The sequence below is a fragment of the Alosa sapidissima genome, chromosome 3 (genome assembly GCF_018492685.1).
Source record: "Alosa sapidissima isolate fAloSap1 chromosome 3, fAloSap1.pri, whole genome shotgun sequence".
In the NCBI taxonomy this organism is placed as follows: Eukaryota; Metazoa; Chordata; class Actinopteri; order Clupeiformes; family Clupeidae; genus Alosa; species Alosa sapidissima.
In genome coordinates, this window is record NC_055959.1 from 24,880,327 (window position 1) to 24,893,397 (window position 13,071).

The window sequence follows — 13,071 nt, forward strand, 5'->3', positions numbered from 1 at the left end:
CTTTTCTCTAGGCCTATCGCAAATTGCGACATAAGCTCATTGGTTTCTTTTTTCTTTTCTTTCCCTTGTTCGCGTGTTGGGTAGTGAAGCGATAATGCATTTAAAGCAATGTTCACGTCATGTGAGCCAGAGCCGATATAGCCAGAGCTGCTTGCTCTGTAAAGGTATTAGGTATTTCTGTCCCACCCAAATTGCGTTAAAATTGTGTGTTTAGCAGACAAAATTTCCCTCATCCCATAACTTTTAAAAAGCTTGAAACACCTCTATGTGTAGGGTAGCCACCGTTCTTTCTTTTTTTTTTGTGGGGGGGGGGGGGGGGGGGGTGTTGATTAGCGCCCTGGGCCATGGTGCGTACTATGGAATACAACCCTAGCGGCGCCCCTGTGTGCAGTGTGTGTGTGTGTGTGTAAAGCCTGTGGACATAAATGATCCAAATTCCAAGTATTCCATTTAGTAGAAGGTATGTTAAATGTATGTTCTCATGCTCCAAAAAAACAAACATTTCTCATTTGGTTGAATTTAACTGCATGTACAATCAGCCAGCTTCTAGAAAGGGACCAGCAAACCAGCTAAAATCATGAAGTTAACTTTTGTCAGTTTGAAACATTTGAAAGTGAGACATCACAGAGAGAGAGAGAGAGAGAGAGAGAGAGAGAGAGAGAGAGAGAGAGAGAGAGAGAGAGAGAGATGGGGGGCGGCTTTTTCAGTCTTTATCATCTGAGTTCACATGCCTTTGGGCCAGGTGCATAATTCACAACCTTTGAAGTTACTAAAAACTCTAGAGTATTTTTAATTGGCTAAAGCCTGTGGCCTAAATCTTCAGGTGATAGCCCTTTTAAAATGTAGCAACTGTCAGCTTCCTGGGAAATGCCTTTGGCAAACACAAGCCATTAATTCACGAGATTCTTTTAAAAGCAGAAAAAAATAACTGGGCAGCTTAACTACATTTCCTTAAAATGTATTACCTTATCTAAAACAGTAATATGGTATAAATATTGAAAAGACTGTTTGATTGCACAAGTGAAATTGATTTTACTTTGCACTTTGACATGTGGAGGAATTCAATGTCCGTTTACATAAAAATGTCATTCTCTGAGGTGAAAGATGCATTTGTTTATTCTCTGACTATTTCCTTTGGCGATCCCCAAAGACAATCCCCCATTCAGAGAGCATGAGTCCACCTGTCTGTCATTGCTGTGGTGAGATTTGTCCTCATATATTTATATTTTTGTTTGTTTAATGATTTCTCAGTTGCCCTGCAAGTAGCTGTTCGGTGCCGGGAAGCCGTGCCCAGCGGAAAGGTCATTCCATCTGCATAATTTCTTATTAATGTTAATGCGAAGAGTGATTGGATTCTGCCCTGTGGTCAGTCAAGCGAAGATAGTTCTTATTTCATGCACTCCTAAATGAATTTCTCTCAGAGGACATTTGGGTGTCTTTGTGACGCTCTCTCACGCTCTTTGTGAGCGTGTGTGTGTATGTGCGCTTGTGTGTGGAATTTTGAATCATTCACTTCCTCTGCATGGTGGTGATTTTATCAGTTGGCCTTTGTGTGCATAAATGTGTCTGTATATTGCGTATATGCATGTGTATATTTTTTGGCAATAATGTATATTTCCCATTTGTGGCATCATCTACTGTTTGTAACATGAGAAATTTCACATAGAGCATATGAAACAAATATATTTCCCACATATTGTTTTATCCATATGACACAGGAGAAACAAACATACGATATGCCATAATGCCCCTTCATATGTAAGTTGCTTGGAGTGAAAAGATGTGTAGGGAAAGATCTTTCAATTATCAAGCTCAATAGGCAACCTGAAAACATCTCTCTAAGTGCACCTGGTACCAGCCTCCCTAAAACAGATTCATTATGCTGTGTGGCCCACGACTGTCTGAAAATGAATAGGGCTGGAGGTGTGCAGATTGGATTGACTAACCAATTTGTCTAGACAGTTATAGTCACATTACCATATAGCATGAGAGCTTTAAGACCCACATCTGTCCATGACCTGCCCTCTGGAGCATCTGATCAGGCAGGCTGCTCCTAGAATTGGATCATACCATTTCTAACAACAGGGGTAACACAGGTGAGCTAACAATAAGTGAGCTACAATAGCTATGAAAACACAGTCCAAATATCTGGTGGGTAGCCTATTCCAAGTATGTTATTTAGTGACAAAAATGGTAAACCTCCCACAACAAGAGCCCTATGGCATTGTTTTGTTAGGAGAATGAAGCCAGCTCTTCTATTAGGAAGTTTACCCCTTACTCGGAGTTAACTTACCCAGGTTTGTCACTAAAACTAATACTTGGAATACCCCCATGGATAATTGCAGGGAAATATTTTAAACATATTACTTTAAGAAGGCATAGCCTACATTAATTTAACAGTCTACGAATATTAATTATCGCAAAACAAAGGTTCACTTCCGGTGAACGCGGAAGTCATAGCGTTGATAAATCCGGAATTCGGCACAGTCTTTTACACAAACCACGAGATGCGCAACGCTGGTGAGACAAACATTTATGCAATATTACTTTCTGTTGTAGGATTGTAGCTTACAGTAAACACAACATTGATGTGACGATACATGTTTGACGAGTACTTATTTTAACGGAAATTAACATGAATGGAAATTAATTATTTTAAGCGGCAAAGCTTTGTAATGGTTACTAGTAACGTTAGCCTAGTAGCTAGCTAGCGCTAGGCAAATTCACCGTTGTGTATAATGTTTTCAGACGTCGAATAAACAGCAACGGGAATGACAGAAATGGCATGATGAATTACATGGTTAATAACACATTATCAAACTGCATAAATGCATCCGAAGACAGACATGAAACACACATAAGCAGACGTTTGCGCTCAGTCTCTGTTTGTCAATGTAGCAGCTAAGCAGCGTGTTGCTGCGGGGGTGATGGCTATGCGCCCCGCCGCACAGACTAAAAGTTAAGACCATTAGCTTGAGTCCTGTTATGGTGGGCTTGGCCTTAGTACCTTAATACCTTAGTGCCTTATCATTCAAGGTGTTTGCTGGTTCTTCCTTCAGTGGATGTAGCACTCGCATTTTATTTCCGGTATCTGGGTCTAAATGTGCAGGCCTTGGTTTCCATTCTTTCACACAAACATACGGGCATTTGTGGGCGTTTGAAAGCGTTTTTGGGCGGTATGCTGTTGGAGGTGCACACAAACGCTGCATCGCCATTGAGATTACATAGTAAGGAGCTGGCTCAAGGGTTATACAAGTATTTTCCTGTTTAGTTGTACAATGAAAGCACCGTTTTTATAGCCATTCATGTTTGTTCACTTCTAGCCCCTTGGCTAGCAATTTGGCCTGTTTCGAAGTTAACTGATTGACAACCAAAAATTGCGCCTCCAAGTGGTCTGTGACGTATAACCGGAGCACTCGATGCTTAACGTGTTTTTATTTGTGCGCATGGGCGTCGATACGTTGGTCAGTTTGCACAAATAAAAACACGTTAAGCATTGAGTGCTCCGGTCCTGCGCCTTGGCTCCTGTTAGACCTTGGATCTCCCTTTTTGACTTCTGCGTCCTGTTCCGTGAGCACCAATCAGGCTGAAGCGCAAGTGACCCCCTTCTACTGGTCTGTGACGTATGTTTGTGTGAAATAATTTATGCATCTTTGCCTTTGGCATTGTGAAGTTGCTCTTCCAGCCCCTTTAAACAAGCAGAACTTGCCAAATCATGAATCCCTTTTTTCTTTTGACAGCTTCAACAATATGTATGATTTGAAACCAAACCAGAAGTGCATGTTATGGGGCTTTCGGCCCCACCCCGGTACATGTGAATTGTTTTAACTTTATGCAAAATGGGGCCAGATTGTGAAAGTGATGAGCAAGAAAGTTGTGTCTAACACTTTGTTGGTGTTTTGTTGTCAGAGTCCAACATGCACAGAGATTGCCCTCTGGACTGCAAGGTATACGTGGGGAACCTGGGGAACAATGCCAATAAGGCAGAGCTGGAAAAGGCCTTTAGCTACTATGGCCCCCTCCGCAGTGTCTGGGTGGCAAGGAACCCCCCAGGGTTTGCCTTCGTGGAATTTGAAGACCCCAGAGATGCAACAGATGCTGTGAGGGAACGTGATGGAAGGTAAAGTTCAGATGAGAAATATAAAACCGTAACAGAGACCGAGGATATGAGTTGAGGTTGTTTTTTTTTTATTTATTGATTTTGTAATTATTATTTTTTGATGCACCGTACCAGTTTACATTTTTGCCTGATGACTGGTTTTATAATATGGCTATTAAGTCACTTTTTAGCCAGTTTAGACAATTTGTACAGTAATTTGGTAATGGTGATTATATTAATGTAGGCTATTTGCAGGACATTGTGCGGCTGTCGAGTGAGGGTGGAGCTGTCCAGTGGTGAGAAGCGCTCCCGCACTAGGGGCCCTCCACCGTTTGAGAGTCGCCGCCCACGTGATGACTACCGCCGGCGGAGCCCGCCACCTCAGCGCAGGTAACCGCACCTTGTCAGCCCCCTCACCTGACTTCAATCTCAGTGTTGGATTGAACTATGGCTCGAGTTATGGATTATGAATTTTGTGCTGCCATCACAGCCAATTAAACTTTAGACAGTTGCAACAACTTCAAAGATCACTGGACCAAATGCTTCAGACATGAAAGAAATAAGCAGTTTATCAACAAGGCAATCACAATTTTAGAACTGTTACATTCATGGCGCTTATGCTACTGTTACAACGGTAGGCTACCGCACGTTTTAATGGCTGTGTCAGGTTGTAACAAAGGTAGGTCCTAGGCTAGCCTAGGCCTACATGTCGCTGTTAAGTGAAATTCTTAACAAAGTAGAACATATTTTTTTTATTCTGTTTTAACTTTCATGGAGTAAACATGTACGATTCTTTCCTTTACAGCTTTTAAGTCTAATGTCTTTGTGTAAATTGAGTTTGAACGGAGAGAATAGAAAGGTGTTACGATTGTGCCAGTTCTCCCCTACTCGCATAGTAAACAAATGGAAGGTTGGAACATTGCGCTCCCCAACACAAACGCGAAAGGTCGGGTTTGCTTCATCTTTTGATAAGGTTTGAAAACCTTGAATCAATGCCATAAGATTGTTCACCACATTACACATCACAACATTACACACTACATGCGCACATGTGAAGGCCAATAGGGGGATTCGGCTTCATGCAGCCGCCTGCAGACGTCTTAATCTGACTGCATACCGTGATTATTCCTGAGATTCAACATGAAATTATCATGTTATGCAGTCCGCTTTAGACCTCTGCAGGCCTCTACATGAAGTCAAATCCCCCAAATGTTTCACAGATTTTAATTTTTTTTTTTTTGCGGTGATGACTGACGAGCTCAGACCCGCGGTAGGCGTCCCGTGAACGCGGTATTGCGGTAATGCTTTACCGTCCCAGCCCTAGTTATCATCCTCTGTCATTTTTGATCATTAAACATAATTCAGATAATTTCAAACCCAAACATTCTGTAGTGACTGGGCTGTCAGGACAAAACAATCTATATTCATTAAAGAGGAGCTCCAGTCTAACAGCAACCTTGGGTTGACTTTTAGGTGATGACGAGTGTAAATTTTTGTTTCGGACCAAAACATCATTCAGTGCAGGTTTGAAACTAAAACGAAATATGTGTTTAGAACTGAGTAGCATATAGCATAGTCTTTAGAGGCGACATTGCCATGTCAATGTAAATCTCTTTTGTAATTGTATGAAGAGAGGATATAAACATACCTGTTTGTGCAAGCAGTGCTTCCTCTTCACATTGCCATGGTCTTGTGAGGACTTTGTACAAGTTGATTACCGAACTCTTTTTGCAACCATTGACAGTAGCTTGTACTGCATTCGGTAATTAACTTGTACAGACCTTCTCCTCTCAAGATGGAGGGGACCGTAAGAAGAGCTATGTAATGCCCTGACTGCACAAACGGTATCTTTTTGTAGTACCCCCTTTTACAAAGGTGAAAAGGGTATGTTTGTCATGTAGGCATGTAGAAATGAACTGTTTGTACTAGGGCTGCACGATATATGTAAAATCTATCGCTATTGCGATATCTACGCTTGCGATGGACATACCGCAAAGATTACTTAATTTTCGATAAATTTCGGTACATTTTCTGTGGTCAACATATTTTACCAAACCGATGCGGTCATGCTGCCCTAGAAGCCCGTTTAGGTGTGTGGTGTTAAGTGTTGAGGCAGGAGCTAAGTCGTGATTGCTGAGGATAGTGAGTCGAGCAAGGTAGGCTAGCCTACACTTGGGTGAAGAGGAATTGGTGACTAAAAGGAAAAGCACGTCTCTTTTTTTATATGGGAATATTTTGGTTTTATGAAGGATGACGTGTTACAAACACAGCGCCAAATGAGTCCTTCTCCACCATGTTAAAATAAACTAGAAAATGTAATTTCGAGGAAATTACCAGTGCATGAAAATATAAACATACTGTATATTAACATAAAATGCAAAACAAACTTTTATTTGATAACAGTTGGCAGAAGTCATAGTTGATAACAACTGACAGTTGAAATGGCTGAACAGTTAAATAGTTGAGTAGTTTAAATAGTTAAATTATTTAATAGTGAATTATTGTAGTGAGGACATTTATTTTGAAACAGTTGTGGGCAGAGGAAATAGTTGAACAGGATCTGTAGAGCCAGATTGTATGTTTAAAGCCTGAGACGGAGTATATAGTTTAAAAGTTAAATATAGATGGTGTAATGGATGTTGATAGACAGAAAGTTGAATGGATGTTGATGGGCAGATTGTTTAATGGATGTTGATGGGATAGTTTAATGGGTAGATGAGTGAATGGTTTGACTAGGATGAAGGGATAGAAAGTTGGATGGAATGTGCCTCATATCCTTATAGAATGGAGATGCACAGAGAGAGTTGGCCTAATTGAGGTGCAATCAGTTTTAACTAGCTTTTTGATGGGACCTAGTTGAGCAGCTGGAAGTTGATACAGGTGCAAATCAAATTAATTAGCCCATTATGATGTCATAGTCCCCATACGATGTCATAGTCCCCATACGTCCCCATTCCCCTATGGGGAAAAATAAGCGTGTTTTTTTTTATTAATATCTCAAAGTATAAAGTTTACAAAAGTGAAAAATACATTCCCCAAGTCTCCTTTTTAAGACCTACGTTACAAAGTTTGAACGAAGTTTCTACGTTAAACAGTTGAAGCTGAATTAGATGCAGAAATTTGGTGGGAAGAATAAGAAGACTTCGGATAACAGAACAGTGCATTTTCATGCACTGTAACTTTCTTTTGTTATCGTTATATCAGAAGATATCTGTCTTTCACTGTAAGGCTTGTATTTCATGATTTGCATTTAGCAAAAGCCCCATACAGCAGCAGAGAGGTAATCAGGATTCGTTATTTGTAAAAGTTGTTTAGCCTACTTCTTAGCCTGGACTGTGCGATTGCAGCCCAATTACTTTCACTTTCTGCTGCCCTCGTAGTCGGCATGCCGGTAGCCTAATATATAATAACGTGGCATGCGCAGCGTATGAGGTTAGACTGCGATGACCGCCGTGATATCGCTTAAGTAGCTTTTTTGCTAGGCCCATTGAAGGCTGGCATTGTGGAATATTCCGCTGGTTGGTGCACAAGTGTTCAGATTGGCTGTCTATCCGTCTTTTACGAGGATTTTCTTGGAGCAGATCTTCCACACAACTTCAATAGCCTAGTCAGTAGCTATTTCTGTAATTATACATTTACCCCGCCCCCAACCCAACAGTCTATGCTAGCAGCAAGCAGAATGAAGAAAAACATTAAATATACTGCTCAAAAAAAGTAAGGGAACACTTAAATCATAGGCTACACTGGATCGGTACTCTGACACTGTTTGGTTCTGAGCACAAGTAAAACTTTTTAAGTAAGTGTTTTATTTTGCAAGAACTGTCAGACATTCTGTGAATGTAGTTTGAGAATGGAGAAAAGAGTGGAAGGGTTCAAAAAATGCATTTTAACAATTGTGGAAACCTAAGTGTTCCCTTAATTGTTTTGAGCAGTATATTTAAATATCACAAGTTATATCGTTATCGCAGTACTCAATAATGTTATCGCATATCGCATGTTTTCCTAATATCGTGCAGCCCTAGTTTGTACCCACTGAGAACTCTCACCAACGCCATCTCCCGTCAGCCTGGAAGGAAACTTAAACCCTAACTATTTCCTTGTCTAGTCAGAGCAGCCGATGGATCTTTAGATGAAGTCATGCTGTCTCTCCCTTGATGCGCATCATTGTAAATAAACTCTGTTCCTGGTCTGACTGGGTCTCTATTCATCTGTGGTATCAAAATTACCATCACCCCCTACCAGCTCCTCCAACCCAGTATCGTAAGGATTCGTTGTACTGTCACATTTGGTTAATCTATTATTCGTGCTGGTGTCAGGGTTCTGTTTCCAGGCATCCCCTCCTAAAAGTCCTGTCTCCCTCCCCCATCCTTTAGCAGGGATGGGGGAGATAGTATAGTATGGTCGGGGCTCGAACTGGCAACCCTCCGGTTACTAGTCCAGAGTGCTAACAAGTGGGCCACGGCTGCCCTAGAAATCATGCGTGTCTAGCACAGGCAGTTGTGAGTAGGAGCTGGAATGGAGTGCATTATAGGGGCAGGTCTCCACGACACCTTATACGCTCTCACCCTTTCCTCTTTTCTCCGTCTTTCCTCCCCACAGATCCCCTAGGAGAAGGAGCAGGAGCAGGAGCAGAAGTCGTAGCAGGTAAGAACACTCGCCTTTCTCTGCTGGTGTGCCATTAATCGGCCCTTTGATAGCCACCCGGAGCTGGTGGATTCTGAAGCTCATGTAGCAGTAAGACGTAGGAAATGAGAAACGGAAGACTGGTGTGCACAAGAGTTTGAAAGAACTCACAGTTTGTCCTTTTCAGGTCCCACTCCAGAGATCGCAGGAGGGAGAGGTCTCGGTCACAGGACAGGGACAACAAACCATCTAGATCTTTCTCTAGATCATGCAGGTAAGCTCTTTCGCCTGCTCTACTGTTAATGTAAGCTATAGCAAACATGCCTTTGGCATGGAGTTATTGATGCAAACATCCCTTTGGCACAGTTTGAGTAATTGATGAGAAACGCACAGTAAACAGGTTATTTTTCCTTGAAGGAGTTAGCTATTTAGTTTGCATACTTTCTCAAGCCTATTTTATGCTTCTGCGTCGAATCGACGGCGTACCCCGCAGACCCCTCTGCATCGTCGCAAACCCCTCTCCGACCCCTCCGCCGGTTGTTACAATCGATGTGCACCTCCAAAAAACTTTGCGGTGACGCAGACCACAAGGACTGTGATTGGTCAACTCGTCCTGTGTGTTGATGGTCGGTGTTTCAACCAGCCTACTGTGGGGATTAGCAACATGCTAGTTCACTGACATAAGCTTTGCAAATAAACTCATACATATTTTGGTTACAAAGACGGGGGTATCCGTTTGTAAAGTGTTTGTCAGTAACATTTTGAAATTAGCACTTCACCAGCAAGCAGTACTTTGTGGGCAGTTGTGCTAAAGTTAAACTGGCTGGCAGACACCTCGCAAATAACCTCTGACTTATTTGCTGGTTTACTGTGTGTATTTCTCGATACTTTGTACAAAATTTAAGCAAGAAAAGGCCGAACAAATAAGATTAATATTTTGGCACGACAGTCTATGGGTTTGCCATTCAGAGTAGGCTACCGTTTCGGTCATACAGCCTTGTTTCGGTGGTGAGCGACACAGACACAGGCGACTCCGAGCGTTATGGCAGTGAAATGCACCGCAATGCAAAACACGACGCAGAACCATAAAATGGGTCACGACGCAGTAAGAGTGCGGCGTAGCTACGCCGTGGCGTTGACTCCGAAGCATGTTGAGCCCTTCATTCATCTTAGGACAACTGTTGCTATTGACACACCCATGCCAAGTATCCCTGGGATTTAGGAGCTTGTGTTTGATCAAATGTATTGCCCTCTACAGCCGCTCCAAGTCTAATGACAGAAAGTGAAGCCCATGCTGCGTGAAGCTAAAGAGGAACATTTCGCTGGTCAGAGTTTATGGCAATGACGAAAATCCAAGCTGTCGCCCATCAATGGATATTACTGCCCCTAGAGTCTCTTTTTTTGTCTTTTAATGCATCAATTTTGTTGTTTTTTTTGGCAGTGTGCATTTCCCCTAAACTGTGATGTGTAAGGTACCTGATATCTTTGATTTTTGTAAGAAGTTGTATTCAGGTGTCATGCTCTATTGTTAGTTCACCTTTCTTTCTTGGCAGCATTCCACTGCTTCTGTCTCATAATTTGACTTTTTGTCTTTACATTGGTAGTCTGAATGTAAAGATCACAAATCTTTACATAGAATCTCTATAACTGTAGTCTGTGTGTTCCAAATGTGTGGGGTTTTTTTTGTTTGAAAATTCCGGTCCCAAACTTTTATTTTTTTTTACGCTGCCATTTCATGTAGAAGGCTCTGGTTCCTCCCAGGAGAGTCTAGGGCTTCACAAGGGGAATGAATGATTGAATGAACTGAATGGCAATATGAAATGGCTTCTTTTAAAACCCATGGAAGTTTTCCCCCCTATTTGTACCGTTTATAATGTTATCAAAATTAAAACTGGTTACACTAGGTAATTGTCTTGTCTTGTCTTTGAAATGCAACACACACAGTGCTACCTCAAACACTTCTTGAATTTGTGTACAATCGAGTAGTTTAGGAATGGAGTATCCCAAAATATGACCTCTGCCCAGTCCTTCACATTCTCCGCAAAAATAAATCACTTCATCTCCTACACCATCCCCCTACTCTTGCAACTTTTGTGTATGTAAATAAGTGTGCATGTGTTTGTTTGCTTCTGTGTGTGTGTACGTTTCAACTTCATCCGGCAACCCTTCGCCCACCAAATTTCGTGCAGCCTTGTCTTTCAGTATTCCGTGAATCGTTGACACAAAATTACTGCAGAAAATGTTAAAATCAGTATATGACCACCGCTTCACTTAAGGTAATCCTAAAGGAAACGTATGAAAATAAAATCTTTTTCCTGGTTTTCTGTATCCCATAGACAATTAAGATGTCTTCTCTAATTAACCTCCACAATACTTCAGTTGCACTTCCAGTCCACCCATCCCAAGCAATCCCCTCTGAATAGCAGCTAATGGGACTAATGCAAGTTAGCAGGCTACTCTTCCGCCCTGCTTTTCAATCACTGCCAGACTACCTGACTGTGATGGTTCTCTACATTCTTCCCCACCATGCTTAGACTGCAGAAAGGGTCAGATCACCATCATTGATCCCTTTCTGGGGGCTAATTGACTTTTTTTTTCTCCGCCCGCTGAGCTGACTGTCTGTGAAGCATCTGGGCAGGTAATGAGGGCTGCCAGATATGATTCGAGAGAGAGATGGTCTCCTGAGTTTTTTTTTTTGTTTTTTTTTTTGGTTGCTACGATTGCTCTCCTCCCAGCCCACCCACTAGCATCCTCCCTGTTTCTACCTTTGTGTCTCCCCTTTGATCTCTCACTCTATATCCTCATACTTGCCGTCTGCCTCTCCACTGGTTTCTCCCTCCTTTCTCTCTTTTTAATCTTTTTTCCGCCAACGTCTGTCATACACACACGCTGGTACACAGTTCCAGATCCAGACACTCACTCTCGTTCCTCCTAATCCATCTCTCTTATTCATGCTGACCATGCATTTACAATAGAGCTGCTCATTTGGCAGAATCCTAAATTCAGCCACTCCATCAAGGTGCCGGCACTGTTGGAAACCTGTGTTGGGAGCCAGCATTAGGAATGGCTTCATACAGTTTGTGTAACGGGGTATGATGGATGAGTGCATTCTCTCAGTGTCATTGGTCTGCATGCCAGTCACTGAGTGGCCACTGTCTCAGGGTCTCGGATGCAGCCACGCAGACCTGCTCCAAGGGCCTGCTCGTCACTCCTGGTGGGCTGTGTTTGCACGGAGGAATCAACGATGTGAGGCCATGTATGAAAGTGTGGGAAAAGCGGAATCCATCCCAGGGAACAGTAAATATTGCTAAGTCACTGTCATATAATGTGATATGGTTGGCTTTGTGTTGAGTGTTAATACATCACCATATTAGGAGTGTGTAAAGTGATGTGAGTTCTGTTGTGTGTGTGTGTGTGTGTGTGTGTGGGAATGTACAGAGTTGAGATGAGCAGAGTAAAGGGTCCACTTGTTAACCAGAGTGGACATTCATTTAGCCTTCAGACAGAGAAGGATTTATTACACCACATGCAGTCATATTGCAGCAAGTAGTGATAACATATAACCTCTGTGTGAGGCTGTACCTAGATGCAGAAATTAATTTATTCTCTAAGCCATAGATAGCATAAAAAATGGAAACCCTCTTAATAGCTCTGCCAGGCTTGGCTTTAATGCTTGACATGTATGAACATAAATTAGGTGGACTTATTGGAAATGTCAGTGTACTAAAACAACCATCATTGGTTCTATGTTCTTGTGAAGCAAACAGTCTACACTCTGCCCCAGTGAAATGAACACAGCCCCAAGCGCACTGTGTGGAATGGAGACTATTCACTCTGCTGCAATAGCAACTCGTAGTCAGAGGCACATTCAGATTAGCTTCTTGTCACCTTTTGTTTAATTCAATCAGACTAGGTGCTTTTAATGTGATAACTGGATAAGCATTGTTCAAGTTCACATTAAGACGCTGGGACCAGGCATTGCCATCAAGCGTATTAAACATACTTTTAGTTCACTGACAGCAAGTCCTCCAAGCCAGCATACTGCCCTTTTGTGATTACTTCCTGGATTCTGATAACAGTTATCAGAAGAGAAAGAAGTGACAATTATGGCCCTGACATCTTAAGTGTGTGTGTGTGTGTGTGTCTGAGAGTGGAGATAGTTAAAGCAGCTGGCTGAGTGCTCAGGCAATCATTAAGAATGGCTGTTATCCCAAAGCTCATAAACTACAGATGAAAATTCACACACGGCCAGTGCCAGAAGCACATGGCTCTTCAAACGACTGCAATTTCTGTTCAAAAACTCATTACAAAACAGCTAGAAAGGGAAGAAGCACACAACTGTTGGTCTC

At 42.1% G+C, this 13,071-nt stretch overlaps 1 protein-coding gene across 2 annotated transcripts; it reads left to right on the top strand.

The window, feature by feature from the left end:
* The first annotated feature begins 2,362 nt into the window (after positions 1-2,362).
* LOC121705404 (serine/arginine-rich splicing factor 3-like) lies at positions 2,363-10,625 on the top strand. 2 transcript variants are annotated; one of them, XM_042086357.1, is made up of 6 exons: positions 2,363-2,520; positions 3,910-4,120; positions 4,355-4,489; positions 8,699-8,743; positions 8,910-8,996; positions 9,981-10,625. In XM_042086357.1, the coding sequence occupies exons 1-6, from the start codon at positions 2,508-2,510 to the stop codon at positions 10,006-10,008; spliced, it is 519 nt and encodes a 172-aa protein (XP_041942291.1). In that variant the 5' UTR covers positions 2,363-2,507; the 3' UTR covers positions 10,009-10,625. The 2 variants fall into 2 exon arrangements, with proteins under 2 accessions (XP_041942291.1, XP_041942290.1); XM_042086356.1 differs by lacking the exon at positions 2,363-2,520 and adding an exon at positions 3,736-3,808.
* The last annotated feature ends 2,446 nt before the right edge of the window (positions 10,626-13,071 follow it).

Coding starts and splice junctions, on each gene's coding strand:
- LOC121705404 (XM_042086356.1), top strand. CDS start 3,751: ATGTATGATTTGAAACCAAACCAGAAGTGCATGTTATGGGGCTTTCGG. Junction 4,121..4,354: donor GTGAGGGAACGTGATGGAAG/GTAAAGTTCAGA, acceptor GGCTATTTGCAG/GACATTGTGCGGCTGTCGAG. Junction 4,490..8,698: donor AGCCCGCCACCTCAGCGCAG/GTAACCGCACCT, acceptor TCCTCCCCACAG/ATCCCCTAGGAGAAGGAGCA.